General features: G+C 55.4%; 1 protein-coding gene and 1 pseudogene across 1 annotated transcript; both read right to left on the bottom strand.

The window, feature by feature from the left end:
* Positions 1 to 7,186: 7,186 nt before the first annotated feature.
* SSR2 (signal sequence receptor subunit 2) lies at positions 7,187 to 13,683 on the bottom strand. Its single transcript, XM_047092819.1, has 6 exons — positions 13,632 to 13,683; positions 13,057 to 13,211; positions 11,846 to 11,944; positions 11,108 to 11,216; positions 8,760 to 8,837; positions 7,187 to 7,715 (listed from the first exon to the last, which is right to left on the bottom strand). The coding sequence occupies exons 2-6, from the start codon at positions 13,209 to 13,211 to the stop codon at positions 7,605 to 7,607; spliced, it is 552 nt and encodes a 183-aa protein (XP_046948775.1). The 5' UTR covers positions 13,632 to 13,683; the 3' UTR covers positions 7,187 to 7,604.
* A 1,016-nt stretch (positions 13,684 to 14,699) lies between these two features.
* LOC124521743 (peptidyl-prolyl cis-trans isomerase A-like) lies at positions 14,700 to 15,596 on the bottom strand (annotated as a pseudogene).
* Between the last annotated feature and the right edge of the window lie 11,445 nt (positions 15,597 to 27,041).

Genomic DNA, 27,041 nt, shown 5'->3' with positions numbered 1-27,041 from the left:
TTTTATCTGGACCGCATGGTTTTCCCACCAACACACACCATCGGCGTCTCCTGCCCCTGCGCTGTCATCGGTGATGCGCTAGGCACGCCTGGGTACCGAGGCGGGAGCACTACTCGTCCGGGACAGAGGGACATCTGCTATTCAAAAGTCTGAGACCACGGTTTCCTCCGGGTGCGACGCTGGCCCTGAAGCCGGTCCTACCTGCGAGCTCCAGCACTCTGGCCGCGTGACCCTGGGAGCTGGCTCCCCGGTTCTGAGCTTCAGAGCCATCTGTGCAGTGGGGACCTTACAGCCCTCCTTTGCAGGGCTGCTGAGAGACTGGGTGACAACGTCGTACATCACGTGACCAACACTGTGCTCAGCACGGCCGAGGTACTTAACAACGGCTGTTGTTTTAATTTAGAGGCAGAGTGGAGGCCAGGCCTGCAGGATCGGAGAGCTGGGGACAGGAAGGACCGGGACAAGAGCAGAAATAGACATTGTGTGGCGGCTGCCCCACGCCTCTCTCTCAGGAAAAGGACAGCAGGAAGAACACAACTGCGGTGGCACTCGTGGCCGTGAACAAGCTCCAGTGGGGACGACAGCAACATAGAAAGCACGAAGGGCCCGAACCCGTCGTCCTGAAGAGAAGGGGGGGGGCACTGGTCGTTTAAGGTGGCCCAAATCTGTCCTGCTATCGTTTATAAATGGTTGGGGGGGTGGGAATCAAAAGAACACTACTGGGGCGCCTGGGTGGTTCAGTCAGTTGAGCGCACGACTTCGGCTCAGGTCATGATCTCACGGTCCGTGGGTTCAAGCCCCGCGTCGGGCTCTGTGCTGACAGCTGGGAGCCTGGAACCTGCTTCGGATTCTGGGTCTCCCTCTCTCTCTGCCTCTCCCCTGCTTGTGCTCTGTCTCTGTCTCTCTCCCTCTCTCAAAAACAAAATTTTTAAAAAAACATAAAAAAAAAAGAACACTACTTTGTGACACAGAAAAATCATATGAAATTCAAATTTCAGTGTTCATAAATAAAGGTTATTTTGGAACCCGGCCATGCCTGTTCACTTACACATGGTCTGTGGCTGTTTCTGCATTACGTCAGCAAAGTTGTAACTGCGACAGAGACCATATGGCCCACAGAGCCTAAAATATTTATTATCTGGGTCTTTGCAGAAAAAGTTTGCAGACTCCTGATTTAGAGCAACCGGGTCTCAAAATCTGAGGAAGGATGAAAAAGAGACCAGAGAGAGATGTTAAGGCTCAGTGCATTACCAGGCAGGCGTTCAGCAACCAGCCTGGGGTCGGGGTGCTGAGATCCCAACATGCCAATTTCCTAAGTAGCATCTGGAGCCCACAGGGGAAGAGTTAGCCCATAATGAGTGCCTACGCTATCTTTTTTTTTAAAGTTTTAATTTATTTTGAGAGAGCACAGGGCAGGGGCAGAGAGACGGAGAGAGAGAATCCCGCGATGAGAGCGCAGAGCCTGATGCACGGCTTGATTCCACGACCCGTGAGATAATGACCTGAGCCAAAATCGAGAGTCGGACCCTCAGACAACCGAGCCACGCAGGCGCCCCAAGGGCCTACGTTATGTAGTGGGATCCTCACAGCCATCTCTAGAAACGCAGTATCCCCATTTTACACATGAAGAAACAGGCAGCACAGAGAGGTAAAGGCATTTGCTCAAGGTCACAGGGCTGTAGGAAGGCGGAGCTGAGTTTTCGAAGCAGACCCAGCACACTGCAGAGACGAGTTCTCCTCTCCCCTGGAAAACAAGCTCCCAAAGACAGCGAGTGGCCGGCTTTGAGAGAAATCAGGCAATACTGCCATTCACCACCCCCAGGTCTGTCCCTTCACCAACCCAGCCAAAGAAAGGGAGCAGTTAGATGGGAGTCCCAAAGAAGTCGCATTCGCCCTTTCTACTCGTCCGTCGGTCTGTGATCTTAGAGATCTGAGTGAGGGGTGGGGGCAGGCGGGGCCCTGCTAATGTGCTGAGGCAAGCGCAGGGGGAGGACCCGCTGAGGGTAACCACCCCACCAGGGATAGTGACCCTACGGCGCGATGCTGGCGGGCCCTGTCACAGCCTGGGGGCGCTTCCTGGGCCTGGCTCTGGGGTCCAAACTCTCCCGAAGGGGGGCATTCGTGAGGAAGATCCTAAAAGGACCAGACGATAAAGAATGGGAAGGAAGGGAGAGCCAGATGTCACTGTCTGGGGGCTTCTCCCGGCCCTGCGGGGACAGGGTCACGGAAAACCCTTTGATGGTTCAAAATGTAATCTGCCCGCTTCTTCTCCACTAGAGAGTAAACCATTAATCCAACGGTTGTCCCGCAGATAGGGCTAGAGTGGGGCTTCTGTTAGCCTGGGATCGAGAAGGCCCTCGTCACACCCCGCCTCCGGCCGGCCGTGCCCCCCCCCCCACCTCACCCGACTCCAACTCGTCTGTAGCTGCTTGGTTCCTCAGTGTGAGGCACGCGAGACTTCGCCCCGTGCTGAACACCCGTGTCCTGAAACTCACTGTCCTCCCCTGACTTGCCCGTCGGCTGCCGGGGAGGAGGGTCACGATCCAAAGAGAAGCCAAGGGTACACACAGAGGGTTTTCATTCGTTCGGCAGACATTGCTTTAGCAGCCACCGGGTGCCAGGCACGGAGAAGAGGACCCAGAAGGCTCTAGGCACACATACAATGACAGGACGCGACCACCCCTTAGTGGGGCAGGGGCCTGCACGGACGAAAGCCACCTATGTGCCCACATCAGCTTCCAGGTTGACTTCTGAGAGGCACCCACCAGCCTACAGGAGCCACAGGGCAGCATTATCGATTTTACTGTTCGCACTTCATTCCGGAAGTCCAAAGCCAGCCAGGCTTCCCCCCCCCACCCCCACCCCCCGGCTTCTAATGTAACCACTTCTGATGTAACCACTTCTACTTAAGACAGCGGTCAGGCGTCCATCTCCAACCCCCACCCTCAGTCGCCCCCTCCCCTTCGCTAGGCCGGGCTCACAAATCAGTCAGGAATTGTGCTAGGCTCCCGCGTGTGCGGACTTTTTTTCGTTTCACTGGTTTGCGGACTGAAGCCGGGGCAGCTCCCTCTTCCTTCCCACTGGGCCCCGGGGCAGCTCATCCCGCCAGGGGCCGGTCTGGCTCCAGCGTCCGCGGGACAGCGCCCAGCAGCCCTCTTCCGCCTCCTGCCCGTCGCCTGCTTGTTGGCCCGCATTCAGGGGTTCAGGGCGCCTGCCAGCGGGCGGGGCAGGAGAGGGTCTGAGGTTCAAAGGGACACGCCTGAGAAGACTTTGGCCACTCAAAGCGTCCCAGGGAATTAACCCATCAGGTCTCAGGGACGGCCGAGCGCGGCAGGTAGAACAGGGAAGCCTTCGGCTGGCGGATGGAGTGGTCTGGAATCTGGGCGTCCCTAGCTCTCAGGCGTGAACTGGTGGCCCCTTAAATCTCCCAAGTAATTCCCAAGGACAAAGGGAACTGGGTGAGGCCCTAGAGGAAGGAGGCTCTAAATGAATGAGGGTCTCAAGGTTTTAGGCTCACAGAGCCATCCTGCCTCCCATACCTCCCGAGTAAGAACAAGATAACACGATGACGTAATGGACTTTGGTGTCAGATGGACTGAGGTCTGAACCCCCAGCGCTACAATTTACTTAATTGTCTGGGGTTAGTTATTTAACTTCTCTAAACCTCATCCTTAACATAGGGATTATGGTATGTCAACCCCATGCGATCGTAAGGATTAGGAACGTATATAGAGGGTTTAGTATCATCTGTCCCGCGAGTGGGGTAAATTACTCTTGGCCGCGCTTGCGATTCCCGGTTTACACACTGGCACCCTCCCCCAATGCTCTCTAATTAAAAACGGGAGCTGGCTGCAGCAGGCTGGTGGGGAAGCTGTGAAGGGTTCTGCGCCTTCCTGGGTGAGGACGGTTCCTGAGGAGCTCTGCCTCCAGGGGGACGCCCACTCGTGGGGGCTTGGACCCCGGGGAGGGAGGGGGGAACTCACCAGACCTGGGAGATTTCCCAAAGACCCGGCCCTGCTCCTGCTCCCGGCTGGTGACTTCGGTACAGGGAAGAGCCCCTCCTCAGGGAGCCCCTCTAAGAACCCAGTCTAGCACCTCAGTGGGGGCGCCTCTCTTGGTCCTTTTAAGGGCACTGCTCATGGTCCAGAAGTGTGCATAGGAGACAGGGGGCCCTCCAGTCCAGTCCAGACCAGCCGCCTCTTCAACTGCCCCAGCCCTTCCCTTCCCCGCCCTACTTCAAACACCCTAGACCTTGCTGTGCCCAGACCTGTTTAACCCCTTGGGTGCCATCGTGGGTCTGGGGGTCCTCAGCACTTCCAGAACAAAGCACGGCCGCTGGACTGGGGCTCGGGTGGAAACGGGTACAAGGGGCCGAGTTGGGGTCCCCCTGAAGGGGCACTATGTGGGAGCCCCAGGTCCCGGGAACCTTCACCCTCTCTCAGGTGGGGCAGGGTGTGAGAGGGTGTGAGCTGAGGAGGGGAGAACGAGGGCATCCCAGGGAAGTCGGCTGGAAACCTACTTGACAGTGGGGGCCTCCTGGGGTCAGGGAGGTCCTTTGCCCTCTCTGGAATTTGGCTTCCAAACTGCTGCTGCCACTGCTGGTGCCTTTAAGAGGCAGATTACAGCGGGGGAGGGGCGATTACTAGGGCCCGGAGGGCGGGCTTCCCGGGCTACCCGCTGGGCTCCACTCCCCTTCCCCATCCCGGCTTCTGCGGGCTGACTTCCCCAGGGCAGGGGACACGCCGCTGACCTGGTGGCCCTCCGGCCCTCCTCCTCTGGGCCCTGTGGCCTGGTGGAAAAGTCTCACCATCGGAGCCTCAGAGCCACCTGTCGGCCTGGAGTCCTCATCTGTACGGTGCGGACCTCAGATGCGCTAGAGGCCTCCTGCCGTGGGGCCCGCACTCCGCGTCCCTCCCTGATCTATGAAATGAGGGGATTACTTAGGGGATCCAGTCAGTGGGTCCCAGCTCTAAATTCCTCGAGGTGAGAGGGCGGCCTGCCCTCCGGGCTGGGCCCCAAACCCCGAGAACACAGGGGGACAGGACACTGCCTCATTTTACCGCGTGGGGTCCTCGGAGGTCCTCTAAGTAAACAATCTCGTGACATCCGGAGGACACAGGCTGTCACACAGTAAGTCCCAGAGGGCACGGGGCTGCCGCCTGGCTCCCAGGGGGCGGGGGCGAGGACTCGACCCATCCTGTCGGGGAACAGCTGTTACTCCCAACTTCTTGGCCATTCTTACACCTGCTCCCCGCGGACTTTCTTCAGCCGGAGTCCCGAGGCCTAGTGTGTAACGTGGGTGGAAATCTGGGCACCTGGCTCCTCCTGGCACCAGGGCGGGGTTTGCGGGTGGGCCGGGGCCAGCCGGAAGTCTGCAGGACGTGGGCGGACAGAGGGCGGGTCTCAGCGGGGTGGAGAGGATCTGGAACAGGCTGACAGCTGGGTCACTATCTGTGTTGCCTTTTCGGGAGGAGCCCCTCCGGCTGGTACCCAGTCTTCAGGAAAGACGTGCTTCCTCTCCCTCCCCCTTGCAAGTGCCTGCACTGACTGGGTCGGTCAGTAGTCAGTCGGGTCGGGGTCACGCCTCCCCGGGGTGGTCTCCATGGGGTGGGGCAGTGCTGTCTGCTACTCATCTCCCCGTACATTTCCTCAATCTCAGAGGGCTCAACCCCAAAGTCAGCAGGTCCAGCTAAGTCTCTGTAGGTTTCAGAGGCTCTCGTTTTCTCCAACATTCCACCACTTACAGGAGGCTCAGATTCCATCCCGACTCCAGGGAACCCGATCTCTCCAGATGAAGTGTCTGGCTTTGGCCTGCATTCAAGGTGCCTGTGACACTAACTGCCCTCACAATGCTGCTGTTGTCATCTGCGTCAGACCTGGGTCCCCTACCCAGCCTCCTCCATAAGGAGGGCCAAGGGCCCGGGACAGTTCCGCAGGAAGAGGGCCCCAGCCTCTGGGAAGGCAGTACCTGCAGGAGTTGGGAGTCCCCTCCTCTGACCCAGAACCGCTCCTCCTACAGGTGGGCTCCTCACTGCCTTCAGCAGAGACCACAGGACAGAAAGCAGTGCTCCCTCCTCCTAAGCCTTAACAGTAGTTTGCAGCCCCAGGGAGCAAGATGATGCCTGGCCACCCAGCCCCACTCCCTTCCTACCCGCGTTCTCACCCCAAGCTTCTCCCCTCTCTCCCGAGCAAGTCCCAGGTCTCCCCCGGGGGGACACAATGAACAAAAGCAAATATAGCCTCCTCGCCCTCTGACCTGGCCAGTCCCGGGGTGTCCGAGCCGCAGCCCCTGCAGGAGGGAGGGGAGCTGCCGGAGGGCTACCCCATCTGGAGCCTCCCGTTGTCTCCACGTCCTTTTCATCCTTCCTGGGGCCCAGAGGCCCTGCGCGCACCGGCCTGGGAAAGGTTAAATCGGTTGGGCAGTCCCCCTGCTCCCCACCCCGCAACCCCCAGCAGAATCTAAACTGGGAAACTTGGTGGCGGGAACAAAGCGGGTGTTTGTTGGGTTTCCCTCCTGCCTGGGAGGCTGTTCTCGGACCACGGCATTCCTGGGTTGGCCCGAGTCAGCTCACAGCGGCTTCTCCCTGTGCTGCTGCAGCAGACACCAGAGTCCTTCCACAGGCCGGGCCTCCGGACACCTCAGGGCTGCGGCTCCGCTGACATGGAAAGGAATTCGAGTGAAGAAAAGCCAGTTCTTGGGGTCCCCGGCTAAGTCGGTGGAACGTGGGACTCTCGACCTCAGGGTCCTGAGTTCAAGCCCCGTGTTGGGTGGAGATTACTTAAATAAACAGAAAAAGCAAGCTAGTTCTTAAACAGAGAAAGGACTAGAACCAGGCATTAAACAAGCTCTTCCAAGACCGGTCAGTGAGTAAATGAGACCAGCATGCCTTCTGGGGCCCGAGAACAGCTGCTGGCGCGCAGACCGCCCTTCAGCTCACCCCTCACCCCGTCCTCTGGCCGCGGAGAGGAGCTCACAGGCAAGGAAGGTTACGGGCGGCACGTGGGGCCTGGTGAGAGCAGAGACGGAAGCAAGGGACGAAAGCAAAGGTGTTCAAAGGGGACAGACACCCCTGTGGGAACAGGACCACAGCCCCTCCAGCAAGGAGCAGAGCCCGGCTCACCTACCCGGGAGCGGGGACTTCCAGGGCCCAAGCTCACCCCGGGGACGGAAAAGCAGACACGGCAGTGTGGCATCAGTTTTTATTAGAAAACCCCATTTGGTCAGAGCTTCCCTGACCCAGAGCAGAGACCGGGCATGCCTTCGAGAGTCCCTCGGCCTTCACGTCGTCTTCCAGCCTCTTCCGGGTGGGCGGCACCACGCAGTCTCCTCAGCGTCCCTCCTGGACCCCTCGGAGTTCTCCCCGCCCGCCTGCCCGGCTCGACGGTGGGCACCCGAGGGCCTTTGAGGCTGGAGGCAAAGGAGGCGTCCCTGTTGGTACGGCTTCAGGATGGAGGGGGGGCCCCGCCCTTCACTCTGCTTGGGAGCAGACAGGATCCAGGAGAGGGTGGCAGGGGCGAGGGGAGAAGAGACTGCATTCGAGATCCGCTTCGGAATCCGGAAAGCACCTGGGTCTCCTGGGGAGGGAGGGTCGTGGCCGCCCCACTCAGTTCTTCTTGGTCTTGGGAGTGTCGTATTTCCTCTTGCTGGAGTACCACAGCAGCAGGGGGATGCCGATGGACGGAAGCGTCATGACTCCAAAGGCTGCCCAGTCCAGCTGCGGAGGACAACACGGGCCTCGCTTACAAGTCTGGATCAGGGCACAGGAGGGCCAGGGAGGGGAGGGGTGGCGAATGACGAGACGGGGAGAGGCAGCAGTCCCGCCCAAACTTTCAGCAGAACCTTAGCGGAAAGGCTCGTCTGACCACAGGACCACCTGTCTTCCGAGCTGTGGAGCCCAAGGCCTCACCTGACCTGACCCAGACCGAAGAGAAGCTTCTCTCTTCCAGACAGTCTCCAGGGGTGACGCCTAGCCCTGCACGGACAGTCAAGCCCACACCTCCAGCCCCCTCTTCCACTCCTCTCCCTTGCCTTCTGCCCTCCAGCCTTGCACACCCGCTTGTCAGGCCTTCTTCTTTCCTCTGAGCTACTCCCCCTACACAAGATGCCTGCCCTTCTCTCCCTCCTCTGGCTGGTCGAACACCACCTCCCCCTGAAAGCCCTCCCCGACTCTGGAAGACTAGGTCAGATGCTCCGACACCCTGTCTGCGGTCTCGGTCTCAGCCCGTTTCTCCCGGGACTTGTTCTGAGTCCCCCACGGCCCTCTACCCCCTGGGAAGTGAGCGTGTGTCTCCATCACCTCCATCTTCTGAAAGCAAAGCACAGAACTGAGCGCAGAATTAGGAACTTCACGATTATTCACTGAATAAACACACACGTGAATTTCCTCAAATGGCCTGTCTTCAAAGAACCCTCTCTGAGACCAGACCACAACAGCGCTCCTTGGCCTGCCCAGTGCGCCGCAACTCTCTGAATCTAAGATACTCTTTTAAGCCTCAAAAGAGACCCAGGACCCCAAGAGGGGACTCCACTCGAGGCTGAGTAGAGAAAAAGGGCAGGCATGCGGCTCGGGCAATTGCGATCTCACTGCCGGCACCACGGGGACGTAGGACATTTGCTGGCTGGCTGCGTCAGACACCAAAAAACACAGGTATGATGAGAACCCACAAACGACACAAATCTTCTAAGGAGACCAACAGCTCCCAGAACCAGAGGGCGTCCCTGTCCCTGGGGAATGGTACGGGGACTCGGCAGAGCTTACAAAATGGGGGGAGAATCTCCTATCAAACTCCCGCTGAGCCAGGATGCCCCCCTGTCCGGGGGCGCTGGTGAAGCCAACCTGAAAGGAGAGAAGAAGGGCGTCAGGGCAGATCCATTCCTTCTCACGTGAGGGGGGGGGCAGCCCCGCCCACCCCAATCCTCAGCGGAGGGACTCTCGGGGCGCGGAGGCTCAAGACAGCTTCCAGAAGACGCGGAAAAGCTTCCGGACTGGATAGAGTTGGAGGATTCTTAGTGTGTCGCAAAGAGGAGTAAATCAGGAGCCAGGAGACACCCGAGGGGCCTTTTCTAAACAGGGGCCAGCTGTGCGGCCGAGATCGGAGCCAGTCCTCCCTCCTCAGGCGTCTCCAACTCGGAAAGAGAGGCCCACCAGCCCCCTGCAGGGCGAGGCGGGTGATGGAACGGCTTGCCCTTGGCAACCGCTCCCCCGTTCCTCAAGTGGAAATACGCTTCCGTACTCACAAGTGATACGAGGCTCAAACGAAATAACGAGAAGGACTCTGAAAAGCACGAGGCCCCACCCAAGGGCACGCTGGAAGGGGGGCTGGGGCTGCCCGCATTCCTGCCCGGAAAGCAGGCCGAGCCCTGCAAACAAGCTCGCTCTACAGGGGCAGCCGAGCCTTTGATCCCGTGTCTTTTAACCTATCAAATACCAGGTGGAACCAGAGTCCCACAGGAGGTTCTGAAAACAGAAAGGACACAAGAAGTGAGAGCTGAGCCATGGCTACAAGAGCCTGGTTCCACGTGGTTTATTAAAAAAATTCAAAAAAGCGCAGCGAGGCTCAGAGAATCTTAGGTTTTATTCCACGGCTGACTCCGTGAAGTCTCCGTCCTACTGTGCACTCATCACGTAGCCTACGGGCCGCTTGTACGGTCTTGTCAGAGGCCTTCATAAATTCAAGGCCTGAGCATTCTGAGGACCAGGACAGTGTCCCAATCTTCTCGGTGTCCCCAGGTCTTAGCGCACCACCAGGGCACAATAAATGTCTGCTGACCTTTTCATCAACCCATCGAAGGAATGTTTACTACTGACTTCCTATGACATGGGAGAAACGGAGAGACATCTAAGACGAGGTCCGTGGCCCGCAAGGGGCCACTGAGTAAGCTGGGGGTGGGGCATGGCTTCAGACCAACAAGTAAGAAGTACTGAGATGGCAGAGATAGACGTTCCTTCCGGTGGCCCAGACTGTGCGAGCTACTGAAGTTTACACGCGGTCGGCGAACGTCTGCTCGAAGAGCGAGGAGGAAAAAAGCACGAGGCGTAAAAGCAGGAGACAGACACCAGGGCTGCGGCCACGGCTGGGCCTGGGGAGGGTGGATGCTGAAGTGGGGGAGGGGGGACACTTCAAACAGAAAGAATGAGAGAGGGCAGGGAGGGCGGGGAGGAGCTTGGTCTCATTAGGGCGAAGGGTCTGTGGGCAGAACGTGCCAGAAGGAAAGCCGGAGGCAGAGAGCATCTAGCTGCACCACCAGGGCACATGCGGCAGGCATCTTCCAAGCGAGGGAAAGGGCCGGCAACGGCAGAGACCAGGAGTGATCTGCCGGTGCCCTAGGACCCGGATGGGAAGGACGAGGACGACGATAAACTGGGCGTCAAATGACATGTCCCAGGTTAAAGCCAAGCAGTAGGCGTGGAGCGGAGGGAAGGCTACGGGGCTCCCCTCCCACCATTTCAACCGCTCTATTCTGGATCTTTATAACTTGAAACACATTCCTTCCTAAGGACAACATGCCCAGCTTCTGCTCCTTCTTCTTTTTTTTTTTTTTCTTTTCTTTTTTTTTTTTTTAAATTTTTTTTTTCAACGTTTATTTATTTTTGGGACAGAGAGACACAGAGCATGAACGGGGGAGGGGCAGAGAGAGAGGGAGACACAGAATCGGAAACAGGCTCCAGGCTCCGAGCCATCAGCCCAGAGCCTGACGCGGGGCTCGAACTCACGGACCGCGAGATCGTGACCTGGCTGAAGTCGGACGCTTAACCGACTGCGCCACCCAGGCGCCCCTTTTTTTTCTTTTTTAATGAACTTATTTTTGAGAGAGAGAGACAGAGAGACAGAGTGCAAGCAGGGGAGGGGCAGAGAAAGAGGGAGACACAGAATCCCAAGCAGGCTCCAGGCTCTGAGCTGTCAGCACAGAGCCCGACGCGGGGCTCAAACCCATGAACCGTGAGATCATGAGGACGCTCAACCGACTGAGCCACCCAGGCGCCCCAGCTTCTGGTCCTTCTTACCTTCCTCAGAATTTAGTGAGGAAACGCCCTGGAGGTTTCCTGCAAGAGTTTTCAAAGGGAAGCAGACCTAGGCCGCATCAGCTAAGGTCCGGGCCACTCACCACGACAGGCCCGTCCTCCTGAGCCAGGTAAGTAACGGTTGCCGAGGTGAAGTTGAAGTAGCCGGCCTTGAGAGGACGCAGGACCACCGTGTGGGAGACGTTGCTAGCGCTGGGCGGACAGTTAAGGAAGGAAGAAAATGAGGCTGGTGTCGTAACATCCTTTCCGCCTGCGGACTAAATGCACCCTTCACAAAGGGAGCGGTCAACACACGGCGAAATCGCCCGCAATACCCCGCGATGACGCTTCTGCAGACCTCTTCCTAAGCCCGAAACGTGTGGGGTCATACAGGTCCCTGGCACACCCAACATCCAGCTTCTTCACGAGTACCCAGCACAGAGGTTTCTGAAGGAGTATGTACTACGGATGGGACACCAGCCACTCTCACAGAAACCGCCAGTGACTAACCGAAGGAAGGCTGAAAGCACAGAGTAAGAACAAGAAAACCCCAAGGAGAACACTCACCCTGACCAGAAAATCTAAGCGTCTACGCCTTCCCGTATTGTATGTCATAGGGCCTCATAACCTAAACTTTAGGAAGCTCCTTTCTCAAGTCCACACTAACTCACACTCAGTTTCCTCTCGTCCTATCCTATCCAGAGAGGTGATGGACAAATGGCCACACACAGCCAGACAGACCGTTTGAAGGACCTCACTGCGGCAATGTGTTCGTGTCATCCCCAACACCCACAGCCCCCGCCCCTGCCCCCAGCCTTTGTCACCCGGCGCCAAGAGGATACGGGGCAATCCGGTCCCATTTGACATTGAGCATTCCAGACACAATGCCAAAGTCCTCCGGAGGGAAGGAGTCGTCGGATAACTCCACATCTAATGCAGCGCTGTAAGTGGAGGGACAAAAGTGGTTAGTATGTAACAGATACAAAGTTAATCAATAATTAGGGTGCTTGGCTGGCTCAGTTGGTAGAGCCTGAGACTCCTGATCTTAGGGTTGTGAGTTCGAACCTCCACGTTGGGTGGAGAGATTACTTAAAAACAAAACCTTAAAGGCAAACCATAAGAGACTCTTAGAATACACTGAGGATTGATGGGGGGGTGGGGGGAGAGGAAAGTGGGTAACGGGCACTGAGGAGGGCACCTGTTGGGATGAGCATCGGGTGTTGTATGGAAACCAATTTGACAATAAATTTCATATTAAAAAAAAAAAACACCGTAAAAAAAAAAAAAGGAGCGATCAGGGGTGCCTGGGTGGCTCAGTTGGTTAAGCGTCTGACTCTTGGTTTCGGCTCAGGTCAGGATCTCACAGTGGGTGGCACGGAGCCCGTGTGTCTGCACTGACAGCAGGGAGCCTGCTTGGGATTCTCTCTCCGCCTCTCTTGCTGCCCCTCCCCTGCTCGCGCTCCGTCTCTCTCTCAAAATGAATAAAAAACACATAAAAAACAAAATCTTTAACCAAAAAAGTGATCAGCAATTAAATCTGCCTGCTTGTCCTAAAATATCAGAAATACAGAAGACAGATGGGAATCACACCGAAACTTGGCTTCGTCGCACTAAAGAATCTCGGTCAAGGACTGGATTCTATGGCTAAGAAGCACCAAATATCCGGGAAGGCACAGGCCTAACTTCATTCTTGCCCCAATTTCCGTGTGTCTGTGTGTATGTACACAGGGGAAGAAGGCTAAGGCTCGTGTGGAAGAAAAAACCACAGCGAATAAAGTTAAAGGAAGGGAGCAACGTGCTGAACCCTGAACGCCCCCAAGGTAACAAAGGATCATGTGGGTTCGTTCTGCCTTCGCATCTTCCTCTCCTGGTTTGACCCTAGTTCTTGCTCCTCCCCACTCAGAAATTCTCCCGACTCAACAAAGTGGCCGATGGCCCCGGTACCTCACGTGAAAGCGGGTCCAGAACATCCGCTCGCTGTGCTGTTCTCTGGTCCCAGCCGTGAAGCCTGAGAACCCCGAGAAGTCCCCCCATGCGCCCCGGGCCGCCTCACCTCGAGCCAACATTGTAGATGTTGTACTGTAAGGTCAGGTCTCGCCCCTCCACGGCGTATCTGTTCAGCAGCGATTTGGAGGCCAGCAGCCGGGCTCCTTCCTCCGCCCGACTGACCGCAAGCAGAGCCAACAGCACGGCCGCCAGCAGCCTCATCTGCGGAGAGAAACGCCGAGCGGGGCGGGCGACCCATGCACGTAAGGGCGCCACGATCTTCCCGGCAGAGGTCCCTCGGCAAGTCCAGCTCGCCAGGGCCGCAGCCCCTTCCCCATCAGCCACGAGCGCGGACCCCGCCGCCAGGCTGCCTGTCCGCCCCGGAGACCCCGCCGCCCCCTCCTCCGCCCGGCCCCACGGGTTTCCGCGCACGCTCGAGGGGCCCTCCTTACACCCCTCCCCGGGGCCCCGCTCCTCCTGGCCCACATCCCTTTCGGGGTCCCTCCGGCCCGGCCCGCTCGGTGCGCCCCCTGTCGCCAGGAAGCCACGTCTCCCGCCGGCGCGCCTCTCCCGTGCCCGCCGTGACCGAGCGCCCGGCCGCCGCCACCCACGCCTCCGCGCCCCCCAGGGCTCGGCGCTCACCGTGCGCACCCCACGGGCCTCTCGGGGGCCACCAAGACCGGAAGAGAGAGTCAGCAGCCCGGAGGCCGGAAGTGAGCTCAGCCGAAAACGGCGGTGTTCCGCGCGATGCCCCCTGGGAATTGTAGTTCGCGGCCAGGCCCCGCCCCCGGCTCTGCGGCGCCCGCGCGCGCCCGGAACGCGAGCCGGGCTGCGGTACCTCCAGGGGCCGCGGCGGCCAGTGCCCTGCGGACCCCGCAGTGCTGGAGGCGGGGTCGGCGCACCGGCGAGCTAGGAACCAGGGGAAAGCTCTTTCTCTCGGGGCTACCGGCATCCTTTCTACTTCCAGGCGACAAACGAGGTCCTGCATCCAGGAAGTCGCCAAGCCCCGAGCTTCGAGGTGCCGGAACAGCAATCCTTTCTTCGCCGGCGCCACCGCGACCGCTTCGGCTCGTGCGCCTTACTGTTCGTTGTGTCCTTGCGGTGGCCGCCCTGTCTCGGGTCTCTCCCTGCACTTTTCCATCAGCTGCCAGACAGACGCCCCCAAACAGCGTTCTGGACAAGGCAGCCTGTGGGGTTCTGCAGTCGTGAATTCGGTGTCTGCCGCTCACGGGCTACGTAACCTGGAGGCAGGCGTCATTTCTGTAAAGCCTTGGTTCTCAGATCTGTAAAATGAGATAATTCCAGCACTCTCCAAATGCTGGAGGTCCAATAAGATTATGTATCTGAGCATGTTTTCTAGCACAAGTATGTGCTCAGTAAATGGTAACTGTCAACATTACTATTATTCTGTATCTCCACGGCAGCATTTCTTCATTCAGCATGCATTTATTGAGCCCCAGATTCGTGCCTGCACTGTTCTAGGTACCGAGGATACAGTGACAAACAGGACTGAGATTTCTACTTTCTGGGACTTAACACTCTTGTGGAATAGTACACATTTCCTGTGTTTGTTTTAGCCTCCCCTCCACTTCCACCTCCCACACTAGAGCTCCTTGAGGACAGGTTTCTGTTTTCCACTGCTTAGCGGGATGCCTGAGCACAGTGGGGACTCCAGGAATGAATGACAACTTCTCTACACACACCCTCCAATCTGCTCTTTGTTGTGGTTGTTGTTTCACTTTTATTTCATGATCATAAACTTCACTCTGCAATCCAGCTAGTCGGGGGGGGGGGGCAAGGAAAACCCGGGACCGGGGAACTGCAGGGGGAGCACAAAGATTATATATGCAAGCAGATGGGGGCAGAGGAGTGCTCTCCAGAGCTACACAAGGAATGTTCCTGTAGTTAAGACCAAATACAAGTCAAATGTATTCGATTTGTCCCCAGGCAGCACTGGTCATCTTCTTGCGGCTCCTGGACCCAAAGCACTCATGGCTTCCACGACGTTCATGCCCTCGGTCACATTGCCAAACACGATGTGCTTGCCGTCCAACCACTCGGACTTGGCGGTGCGGATGAAAGACGGAACCGGTCGTGTTGGGTCCAGCATTTGCCACGGACAGGATGCCAGGACCTGTGTGCTTCGGGATGAAATTCTCATCATCAAATTTCTCCCCATAGATGGACTGGCCGCCAGTGCCATTATGGCGTGTGACGTCACCACCCTGGCACATAGATCCCAGAATAATCCTGTGACAGCAGGAAGCTTTGAAACCAAATCCCTTCTCCGTGGTGCTCAGAGCATGAAAGTTCTCTGCTGTTTTGGGAAATTTGTCTGCAAACAGCTCAAAGGAGACACGGCCCAAGGGCTCGCCGTCCATGGCGATGTTGAAGAACAAGGTGGCGTTGACCATAGCCGGTGGGGGGGGGGGGCATGGGCGGTTCCCGGGCGGTGTTGTCTGTAAGGCCAATCTGCTCTTGTCTTATCCATATCCAACCTATCGGTCAGGGCCATGTTCCAGTCCCCGCCCCCCCCACCCCCCTCCCCCTCCCATTCCCCCCCCCCCCAGCCCCAGAAGCCTCCCTTGACTTTGCCAGACTACACTGCTTTTTTTTTTTTAATTTTTTTTTTCAACGTTTATTTATTTTTGGGACAGAGAGAGACAGAGCATGAACGGGGGAGGGGCAGAGAGAGAGGGAGACACAGAATCGGAAACAGGCTCCAGGCTCTGAGCCATCAGCCCAGAGCCCGACGCGGGGCTCGAACTCACGGACCGCGAGATCGTGACCTGGCTGAAGTCGGACGCTTAACCGACTGCGCCACCCAGGCGCCCCAGACTACACTGCTTTTTCACAGTACCCCAGTTTGATGTTTTCCCCCAACTGTTTCTGGCCCGGAAAAGCTGCCTTAGTCGTAGGTGCTATTTCTCCGGGGTACACTTATCCAAAGGTCCTGCAGCGACGCCGAGCACAAAGGAGGTGCCGATTGCTGATTGCGGGAATTCTTATTCCTTCCCAGAGCATTTCTCCAGGATTGGAGTCATGGGAAGTGTGGGTGCTTTTGTTTCTCAGACTCAGCTGCACACGGAAGGAGTCTATCTTCCCCATGCGCAGTCTAGATGCCCTGCCGAAGAGCCTCTCTGGGTTCACAAGAGAAAAGGCTCCATGTTTATGTGGCCCCTTCGGCCTCTGCCCCCCCACCTGAGCCACTGGGTCCTTCACCGATACACCGGGCACTCATTTACTGAGCACCTGTCATACGTCAGTCAAGCACTGTGACGGCCATGGTGGGAAGTACAGAGTTAGGGCCTGGTGTCTGCCCCCAAAGAGGTTGGAACCTAGCTATGGGGTGAAATATACTCAAGGCTGGAATGAGACGGCAAATTCAATGTCAAGCACCCAAACGAAAGAATAAACAAGCGAAACAACAAATCAGCGGCTTCCCATTGTCCATGGAATGAAATTCCCTTGTCTGACAGTCAAGACCTTTCACTGTCGCCACTACCCACTCCCCTCTCTTCTTTAGTCACACAGACCGCTCTCACTTGTCCACTTTCTCACTTTCAGGCTTTTGATCAGTGCAAGTTTTTGGCCCCTCCCCCCAAAAATCACTTTTATTGACCACTTACGATCACCAGCCCTATGCGAGTTTCTGGGTGAACAAACATGTATAAGACACAAGGCACACTTGATGTGGAAGAGTTTGAAACTGCAGGGGGTTGGCGGGGAGGAGGACAGGTTCGTGGCGCTGTCCTCGGTGCTCTGAAGGAGGTTAGCGTGGGACTTCCCGGTCCTTGGTTTGTCTTTTCATTCTCTTCATTGTGTCTTTTTTTTGGGGGGGGGTATTTTTGAGAGAGAGAGATGCGGGGAGGGCGGGGAGGGGGAGAGAGAGAGGGAGACACAGAGTCCGAAGCAGGCTCCAGGCTCCCAGCTGTCAGCACAGAGCCCGACGCGGGGCTCGAACCCATGAACCGTGAGATCATGACCTGACCTGAGGTCGGACGCTTAACCGACCGAGCCACCCAGGTGCCCCTCACTGCGTCTTTTTGATGAATACGTTGCTTTGTTTTAATTCTAATGTTCTCTAAAAAGGCAGTTGACTCTGCCTCAGAAATCCCGCCTCTTGGTGCTTTGGGCTGTGGACATTCGAGAAGGAAATAGACACCCGACTTGTGACAGAATAGGATACTCCCATCCACTGGTTACCACAGGGACCTACGTCCAGTGACTCTGCTTCGCAACCCCCTTGGAATTGCACACCCCATGTCCTTTCTTTCTCTAGGACCAGAGAAAACCTGGGAAATTGTGTGAACAGACCATTTCACCCCCCGGGACCCTGGCACATCCCACTGTGGATGGACAGTCTCAAGACAAGGCGTGGGTTGGTGAAGACACATCATCTCTGTCTACTTCTCCCCATTAGAATCTATTCTGACTAGAAGACTCTGGCAGTCAGTTGCTGAGGGAAACGTTTCTGTTGAAAGACTTCCGGAAGAATACAGTTGCTGCCTGCCCTCCTCGAAGGAAGACCAAACCAATGTAGAGCCTTGTTAGACGTGCAGGCACCCGGGTGCCCAGAACGCAGAGGCTTTGCAGAGCCCACGTGAGGCTGCCTAGGTGTCTCCTCTGGGTCACGGGTTTCATGCTCTGTTTCCCGATGTGCAAGACAGAGCCCAAGCTGCCCACCGACCTCTCTTTCGGGATCTGTAACAAGAGGGCGACCAAGGTAGTGTGTGGCGAAGCTGAGGAGGAAGTGGCAAGCTGCTTTTTGGCTGGTGGCCAGGCAGGTGTCCAGAAATGGAGCCTTGCTGCCCAACCCGGGAGCTCATAAACTGGCGGGAGGGGCCTTCTGTGAGCGAGCCATGCCAGTTTTCAAGAAGCATCCAGAATCACAGCTATGACCGTAATTCTGCCACATTTCTCTTTTTCCGGGTTCATTTTTTATTGCGGTAAATATATATCCAACATGGAACTTGCCGTTTTTAACCACTTAAAGTGTACAGTTCACTAGCGTTAAACACATTCACGTTGTTATGTGACCACATCACCATCCGTCTCCAGAAATTTTTCAACGTCTCGAACTGAAATCTGTACCCACTTAACAATAATGCCCATTCCTGTCTCCCGCCACCCCCTGGCAACCATCACTGCTTTCTGTTTCCATGAATCCGACTACTCTACGTACCCCATCTAAATGGAATCGTGCGATAAATTCATATTTTTGATGTCTATTTGTTTTGAGAGAGAGAGACAGAGTGTGAGCAGGGGAGGTGCAGAGGGAGAGGAGACACAGAATCCGAAGCAGGTTCCAGGCTCTGAGCTGTCAGCACGGAGTCCGACGTGGGGCTCGAACTCATGAGCCATGAGATCATGCCCTGAATCCAAGCCAACCGACCGAGCCACCCAGGTGCCCCAATAAACTCATTTTTAGTTTACATAAGTAATACATGTTTATATTCTCATAGAAAAAAAAATCAAATTCTGAAATAACGAGTATAAATGTCAGGATAAATACTGAGATGTCCAATAAATGTTAACTACCTTATTTTTCTGTAATCAAACCTAGTTTCTATTTCCAGTCCTTTTTTCTTTTTTTTTTTTTTAATTTTTTTTCAATGTTTATTTTTTTTTTTTTGGGACAGAGAGAGACAGAGCATGAGCGGGGGAGCGGCAGAGAGAGAGGGAGACACAGAATCGGAAACAGGCTCCAGGCTCCGAGCCATCAGCCCAGAGCCTGACGCGGGGCTCGAACTCACGGACCGCGAGATCGTGACCTAGCTGAAGTCGGATGCCTAACCGACTGCGCCACCCAGGCGCCCCTCCAGTCCTTTTTTCTACACAGTAGCAGGCCCTTAATCTCTGTTAGTGTAGGGGCTCCCCAGCCATTGTCTCCAGAGGTGTCTCTAATTTTCTAGAGGTCTCCTGTTGTGCCAGAGGCACGGTGCTTGGGTATCAATACTTTTCCTCCTTGGCGTCCACTGAGACATTCGATGCTCTCTCGGGCTGTGGGTTCCTAGAAGCATAGCCACACCCCTAGCAAGGCCACACCCTCAGTCTTATCCAGAGGCTCCTCCCTCCCCCCATAGTGCCCCGCCCCCTTTCCCTCCCTCTACTTTCCCGCCTCTGGAGCCACAGGGGACTTGGCTGGGCTCTGCGAGGCCAATCACTTCTTCCTAGCTACTCAACGTCAGTTCTTGGTTCTGCAAGCCAGGTTGGCACTGGGTGAGCAGAAATCCTGAAGGGTGTCTTAGACCCCCTCTCCGAGCACACCCCAGTGCCGGCCAAGAACAAGAACATTGTCTTCCATAACCACAGTAACATTATCACGCCCACGAAGTTTGACATTGACATAATATACTATTTTCTGATGCGGAGTCCGTATTCAGTTTTCTCCAAAATGCCCTGTATGACTTTCGGAAGAATCTAGGATCCTACGAACACCAAGGGGCCCTTCTAAGTCCTTGGATCCCTTGGAAGTCTCAGGTGCACCTGGCCACCGAAGTTTTGGGTGGACTATTTTCTGCCTCTTGTTAAAGTTCTCTCCAGCAAAGGCGGAGTCCAGGGTGAATTCCAGAGTCTACATGAGCCGCGTCTTGATGCCCTTTGAGGTTCTGTCCTATTTTCAGGTTTCGACCGCGGTCTCCCTCCCTAAGGCCAGTCCTCCTCCTGCTCACCGTGGTGGGGGTTGGGGAGTGAGGCCTGCAGCCCCCTCCCGCTGAGAAGTGAAGCAGGGGTCTGTGTGTGTGCAAGGGTGCTGTCTCAGCACCTCACGGGAGCCCTCCCGGGACCCCCAGGGGCCCGGACCCCACCCTCCCATTGCCATGACAACCACTTCTGTGAGGACACGAACACTAAAGAATTGTGGGGGGGGGGGGGCGGACACGCCAGAGCCTCATCACATCAGTGATCGCAGAACTTTATGATCATGAAGAAGAAAGAACACGTGTCCTTATCTTCCAACCCCAAAGTAAGGGACAGGCTGGGGCAGAGGCAGGAGCCAGGACGGCTGATCCTGGCAGTCCTGCCTGCTGTGAGCTACTCCCTCTTTTTTGTAAAAAAAAAAAAAAAAAAAAAAAAAAGGTGGGGGGCAGAGAGAGAGAGAGAGAGAGAATCCCATTCAGGCTCTGAGCCGTCAGCTGAGCCAGACTCGGGGCTCAAACTCACCAGCCGTGAGGTCACGACCTTAGCGGAAACCAAGAGGTGGACGCTTAACCGACTGAGCCCCCCAGGCGCCCCGAGAGCTTCGGCCTTCTAACTGGCTTCTCCTTCTCTCCTCAGGAGGCCACAGAAGCTTGGGGAGCTGCAGGGGCAGAAGATCCCTCCTTAAGCACCTTTGATGTATCCTTGACCTCCATCTACAACCTCACAGATGATGTGGGCTACCGAGGGAGCCAGGAGCTGACCAGCGTGAGTACCCCACCCCGGGCCCCCCTCCCCTGGGGTCCCGCACCCCTTGCCCCGCTACCACACGGGCAATTTACCTCACTGACCTCCTCTAGGAGGTCTTGCGGCAACCTCCCATATCTTCTCGACACCCTTCCAATTCACATCTTTACTAAACACGGCTCAGATTTACTCCTTCCGAACGAAACACCAACACTGAGAGTAACTGCAGCTTCTACTTACTGAGAACTTCCCACTGCCTCTCTATCAGGTAGATATTATTATTATCCCTATTTTTCAGACGAGGAAACTGAGGCAAAGTCAAGTTAAGTGACCCTCCCAAGATCGGATAAGCAGGAGGCAGAGACGCTAGCGTCTGAGCCGAGGTATCACACAGAACCGCCTCCCCCGTTGGCCGCCAACATTTCCGTGCCGCGCAACGCACTCGGTATGGGAACTTAGCTCTTGGTTTATTTGAGAGAGGCTTTAAATGCTAGTTTCTGTTAGCAGTGACTGACACAATACATCGCTCTATTTAAATGCTAATTTTTAAGAGAGAGAGTGGGGAGAGAATCCCAAGCAGGCTGTCAGCGCAGAGCCCACGTGGGGCTTGATCTCACTAACCCTGAGACCATGACCTGAGCCGCAATCAAGAGTGGGACACTTCACCCACCGAACCACCCAGGCGCCCCAAGCTGCTCACGTTGAAAGTGCACCGTTTGGTGTGCGGACGTGTACGTACTCGTGAAACCATCGCCACAATCAAGATAATAGACGTATCCGTCCCCCCCCCCCCCAAGTGTGAGCAGCCAGGGGGTCCAGAGCAGAGTCCTTAGACGGCTGGTATCTGCCTTCCATAGTGGGTCTGTATGAAACGAAGGCACCTGCCCTGGGACCCTTGGAAAGAGGCCAGCTGTCCACCGCGCGCTGGGATAAGCCTGCGGTGAGGCCCGGGAGCGTCCACCGGGGGGCAGGCTTCCGCCGACGCCCGCGGCCCAGGCTCGCCTCTGACCTCAGGGCTTCTCTGCCTCCCTTCCCCCCTCAGACACGAAGCCCCGTATGTAACGGGACGGGTCAGTGGAGAGCGCGCTTCATCCCCTGCTCTCGGATTCCCCAAGGAGGAAGACCCCGGCCTCGCTCGGTCCAAGAGGCGGAAGCGCAGCAAGGTCGCCACCGTCCGGCCGAGGAGGGACAAGGCGAAGGACGAGGACGCCGAGAACGAGGGGCCGCCCCGGGCCGCGCGGTCCCCGAGGGTGCGGCGGAAGCGCCACCCGTCCTCGCGGACGCGCCCGCTGCGGCAGGAGCACCCGGGCAGCTCGGAAAGCAGCCCGAGCACGCTCACGTCCAAGACCAAGTCGTCCCGCTGGAGCCTGGCCGGCTTCCGCCGGTACCTGTGCAGCTGCTGCGACCGGCGGCGGCGGTAGGGGGCGGGCGCCCAGGCCGAGGCGGTGGGGGAGGCCGGGGGCGCGGGCGAGCCCCCCCCCCCCCGGGGAGGGCTCGGCCCCGGCCCCGGCCCCGCCAGCGAGCACCGCACGCAAGAGGCTCCCGGGAGCGCGCTCAGGGACCAGGAAGACGGACAGGATCATCCGGCTCCCATGTAAATAAAGCAGAGTTTATTTGGGGGCCCGGAAGGTCCTAGCCTGATGATTGCAGGTTTGTCTCTAGATGGACTGCATGATGGATGGACGGACGGACGGACGCATGGATGGACGGACTGGGGAGAACGCGCATCCTCTTTCTTCCTCCCCACCTCCCCCCCTCCCAACCCCCGTGTCTCTGAACACTTTCTCACCCTTTCCAGCTCCGTCTGAATTTCTGTCTCTAATGCAGAGGCCTCGGGAGAGGTGACGAGGCTTTTGAAACCCTGGAAGGACTGGAGCTCCAAGAAGGAGGACAGCAAGGGGCCGGAGGCCTGAGGGGACTGACCTGGAGTCCTCTTGCTACAGGCTTTCCCCTCCAGAGTTCTGCTTTTCTTCTAGTGACTCTCAGCTCAAAGCAACGCTTTGGGCTTCGCATTTCGCAAACAAGACTACCTTAACGACAGCCGTCTGCTAAACAAGCCTGGCCTCTCAGGCTTCCTTCCTCGCCCGAGTAACAGGAGAGGGGCCTGGCCCTCCAGAGCCCCCCACCTTGCCCCTGCCCGGCAGGCTGAGGGTCCAGAGGGCATGTCTGCGGTGGGGGAGACACAGCCCGCCTCGGTTAGGTTCCCTAGAAGCGGAGGCCGTGAGGAAGCAGGACGGGGCAGAAAGAGGGCGGAGCAGGGCTATGGCCTTCTCAGTCTTCCTCGCCGCCCGCCGGGGTCTAGGGAGCTGTGGCGCGAGAGTCAGCCCACAAGATTGGCAGCACTTTTGGGGCATATCAGCACTGCGGGCTGCCCGAGGTTGGGGGGGGGTGTGTGTACCTTCCCCAGCAAGGCAGCTCTGGGTTGATGCAGGGTCACTGGCTGCGAGCTGTGAGCAGGCAGCCCCGAAGGAGCCGGGAGTGGGTGCTGGCCGGCCGCGGGATCTGCCCGGGGACCAGACAGCGACCTCTAGCAATCACTGAGCTCTGTGGTATTTCCCAGTACAGATTTACCTTCAGTAAATGCCGCACGCGTGCATTACAGCAAAGTGCATTATGGCGAAGTGCATAAAATAAAAACACAAATAAGGGAGAAAGGACGGCCCTCCGTCCAGAAAAACTGCACCCAACCAACCAACGAACAAGTCGGAAACCGGCGCTCAAACCAGAGCGATCACTGCTGCAGCGGGACCGGCAATCGAGGTGAAATTATGGATGAGAATTTGAGGAGAAACAGGAAATTTGCATAGTTTCAAAGTCTCTTCCTCACCATAGCTATTTTTTTTATTTTTTATTTAAAAAAGTTTGAATATTTATTTTTGTGAGAGACAGAGACAGAACGCGAGGGGGTTAGGGGCAGAGAGAGAGGGAGACGCAGAATCCGAAGCAGGCTCCAGGATCCCAGCTGTCAGCGCAGAGCCCGACGTGGGGCTCGAACCCACAAACCGTAAGATCATGACCTGAACTGAAGTTGTACGCTCAACCGACTGAGCCACCCAGGCGCCCCTGCCTCACGATGTTTATTATTTACATGGGTAAAATAGTAACTTTACAGAGGGAAGCCCAGCGGGAACCACACCCTTTCAATTAAGTTGTCAAGGCTACCGAGACCAACAGTAAGACGCTCCGACATCACGCAACCTGCCGTGATGTGCAGAGAAGGCCCGCGGCTTTTGTGGCAGGCTCATCAGAAGGCATAACCATCCGGGCACAAGAAACTTCCCACAAACCCAGACTGAGGGACCCTGTCTAAAATAATTGACCAGTAGGGGCGCCTGGAGGCTCAGTCCGTTAAGCGTCTCACTGCAGCTCAGCTCATGATCTCACAGTTCGTGGGTTCGAGCCCCGCGTCGGGCTCTGTGCCGACAGCTCAGAGCCTGGAGCCTGCTTCGGATTCCGTGTGTCCCTCTCTCTCCGCCCCTCCCTTGCTCTCTCTCTTTCAAAATAAATAAACATAAAAGAAAAATACATTCACGTTGTTGTACGACTACCACCCTCCGTCTCCAGAACCCTTCATCCCGCAAAACTGAAACGCTGTCCCCATCAAACGCTAACTCTCCGTTCCCCTCCTCCCAACCCTGGTGATCACCACCTACTTTCTGTCTCTGTGATTTTGACCACGCTAAGTATCTCATGTAATCATATAGTATTTGTCTTTGTTGTGACTGGCTTATTTCACTTAGTATGATGTCCTCAGGGTCCATCTGTGTTACAGCACCTTTTCAAAGCTGAGTAATATCCCACTGTGCGTCTATACCGCAGGCTGCTTATCTGTCCGTCCATCAGTGGGCGGCTGGGTTGCTTCCATGTTTTAGGTCCTGTGAGTAATGATGCTATGAACATGGGTCTACAGATATCTCCGAAACACCCTGCTTTCAGTCCTTTGAGTCTGTACCCACACGTGGAATTGCTAAATCATGTGATAACTCTATTTTTCATTTTTTGAGAAACTGCCACCAACCACACTGTTTTCCACAGACGCTCTCCCATTTCACATCTTCACCAATAGTACACAGTTCCAGTTTCTTCACATCTTCACCAACACTTCTTGTTTTCTGGTTTTTTTTCCTAATAGTAGCCATTATAATTGGTGTGAGGAAAATCTCGCTGCACGTTCTTTTTTTATTTTTCTTTTTTTTATTTTTATTTTTGCTTTTTTACAATTTACATCCAAATTAGTTAGCCTACAGCGAAACAATGATTTCAGGAGTAGATTCCTTAGTGCCCCTCCCCCATTTAGCCCATCCCCCCTCCCACCACCCCTCCCGTAACCCACAGTTTGTTCTCCATATTTAAGAGTCTCTTCTGTTTTGTCCCCCTCCCTGTTTTTATATTATTTTTGTTTCCCTTCCCTTATGTTCCTCTGTTTTGGCTCTTAAAGTCCTCCTATGAGTGAAGTCATAGGATTTTTGTCTTTCTCTGACTAATATCACTTAGCATCATACCCTCCAGTTCCATCCACGTAGCTGCAAATGGCAAGATTTCATTCTTTTTGATTGCCGAGTAATACTCCATTGAATATACATACTACATCTCCTTTATCCATTCATCCATCGATGGATATTTGGGCTCTTTCCATCCTTTGGCTGTTGTCGATAGCGCTGCTGTAAACATGGGGGTGCATGTGTCCCTTCGAAACAGCCCACCTGTATCCCGTGGTAGTGTAATTGCTGGGTCCTGGGGTAGTTCTGTTTTTAGTTTTTTGAGGAACCTCCATAGTGTTTTCCAGAGTGGCTGCACCAGCTTGCATTCCCATGAACGTTCTTTTTTATTCAGATTTTATTTTTAAGCCCTCTCTGCACCTACCGCGGGGCTCGAACTCACAATCTCGAGATCAAGAGTCACATGTTCCGCCCACCCAGCCAGCCAGGTATCCCTCACTGTAGTTTCGATATATATTAACCCCTTATCAGATATATCATTTATTGTTTATTTTTTTATTTCATTAATTTTTGCTCTACTCTTGATTTTTCTACCCTTCTCCATTCTTTGGGTATATTTTGCTATTCTTTTTTTTTTTTTAACTTCTTCAGATGGCTACTTAACTCATTGCTTTTCAATTTTTCTTCTTTTCCAATGTATATATTTAAGGCTATGAACTTTCTTCTACATATAGCTTTAACTGCATTCCATCAGTGTTGATAGGTAACTCTTTGTTATAGTTTGGTTTTAAAATATTTTATAAATTCCAAATGTTGTCTCTCTGTTTTAATCTGAGAGGGAGAGCGAGTGTGCTGTGCATGCGCAAGTTGGGGAGGGGCAGGGAGAGAGAGAGAGAGAGAGAGAGAGACAGACTCCTAAGCAGAGCCCGACACGGGGCTGGAACTCACCAACCCTCAGGTCATGACCTGAGCTGAAGTCGGATGCTTAATCAACTGAGCCACCCAGGTGTCCCATGTATCTTATTTTTTGTTAAGATTTTATTTTTAGGTAATCTCTACACCCAATGCAGGGCTCGAACTCACAACCCTGAGATCAGGAGTCACATGCTCCACTGACTGAGCCAGCCTGGCACCCCCCAAAAAATCTCTATCTTAGAATTAATGATATATGTTGGTCCCTATGGCTATTGTCTCCCTGCCTAGCCTCCCAATTACAGACACAGGGGTATTCAAATCTACAACTGAGCGCTTTTCTGATGCTCTTTGTAGCGCTCTCAATTTTTTTTTCTTTTTATATATTGAGGGCAGGTCATTAGATGCATAAATACTTAGGATTAGTCTGTTTTCCCGTGAATGTTACCTTTTATCATTATGAATGAACCCCCTCCCTTTACCCCTTAGTGTTTCTTTCGGCCTGAAATTCTGTCTGATCTATTATTAGTACAGTACCCTCGTTTTCTTCTGGCTTGCGTTTGTAGTTTATCTTTTCCCAGACTTTTACTTTCAATCTTTCTGTTTTCTTATGTTCTATAAATGTCTTGTGGTCACCCCCAGCCCCTCCCGCAGGGAATTCGGCATGTTTTGCTTAAAAGGGAGTGATTAAAACCAGCCCCTTGCCATGACTCTCTGGGACACCAGCTTCTCCCGGAGTCTTCGCCCTATCCCTCCTCCGCGACTGCTCTGCAGGCAGGGATGTGGTCCAGGCGGCGGGGAGGCCGATCGTCCCCACGGGGCAGCTGGCCTGGGAGTCACCAGCACGGCCCCTGGGAGGCTGCTCCCGGCATGGTTGCTTGCTCACTGTGGGAGTGGGGAGTCTACAGATGAGCAATCTCTGGGCACCAGGGTGCTTGCTGCCACTGGGTGTCATGACCCCTGGGTCCTCTCCACGGACAGCAAGGACACAGGCGTGTGTGCTAACTCACACGCATCTACAAAATACTTTTAGCCGGATCTGTATTAAGCTGAACATGAGTTCGTGTTCTAATCCGTGACCACATGAATCATTCCGGCCTCACTCCCCCGCTCATCTGCCCACTCCCCACCCCAACAGAGAGAAACCGCACCCCCCTGGCCGTCCCCCACTTGCTTAAATTGTCAATTGTAGCAGACGTGCCCGGTGGTCTCGGAACCGTTAACAGTACATCTGTGGGACGCAATCAACAAGAACGCGGCGCTATGTTTCTTCTGCCTTTAGTTGTAAAGATCCCGCTAGTTTCCGAGTTACTTG

The sequence above is a fragment of the Lynx rufus genome, unplaced genomic scaffold (assembly GCF_022079265.1).
Source record: "Lynx rufus isolate CCGP_SWC_20201006 ecotype Redwood Valley unplaced genomic scaffold, mLynRuf1.p SCAF_31, whole genome shotgun sequence".
NCBI lineage: Eukaryota > Metazoa > Chordata > Mammalia > Carnivora > Felidae > Lynx > Lynx rufus.
The sequence above is the reverse complement of the archived record's forward strand: the minus strand, read 5'-3'. Positions and strand labels throughout refer to the sequence as shown.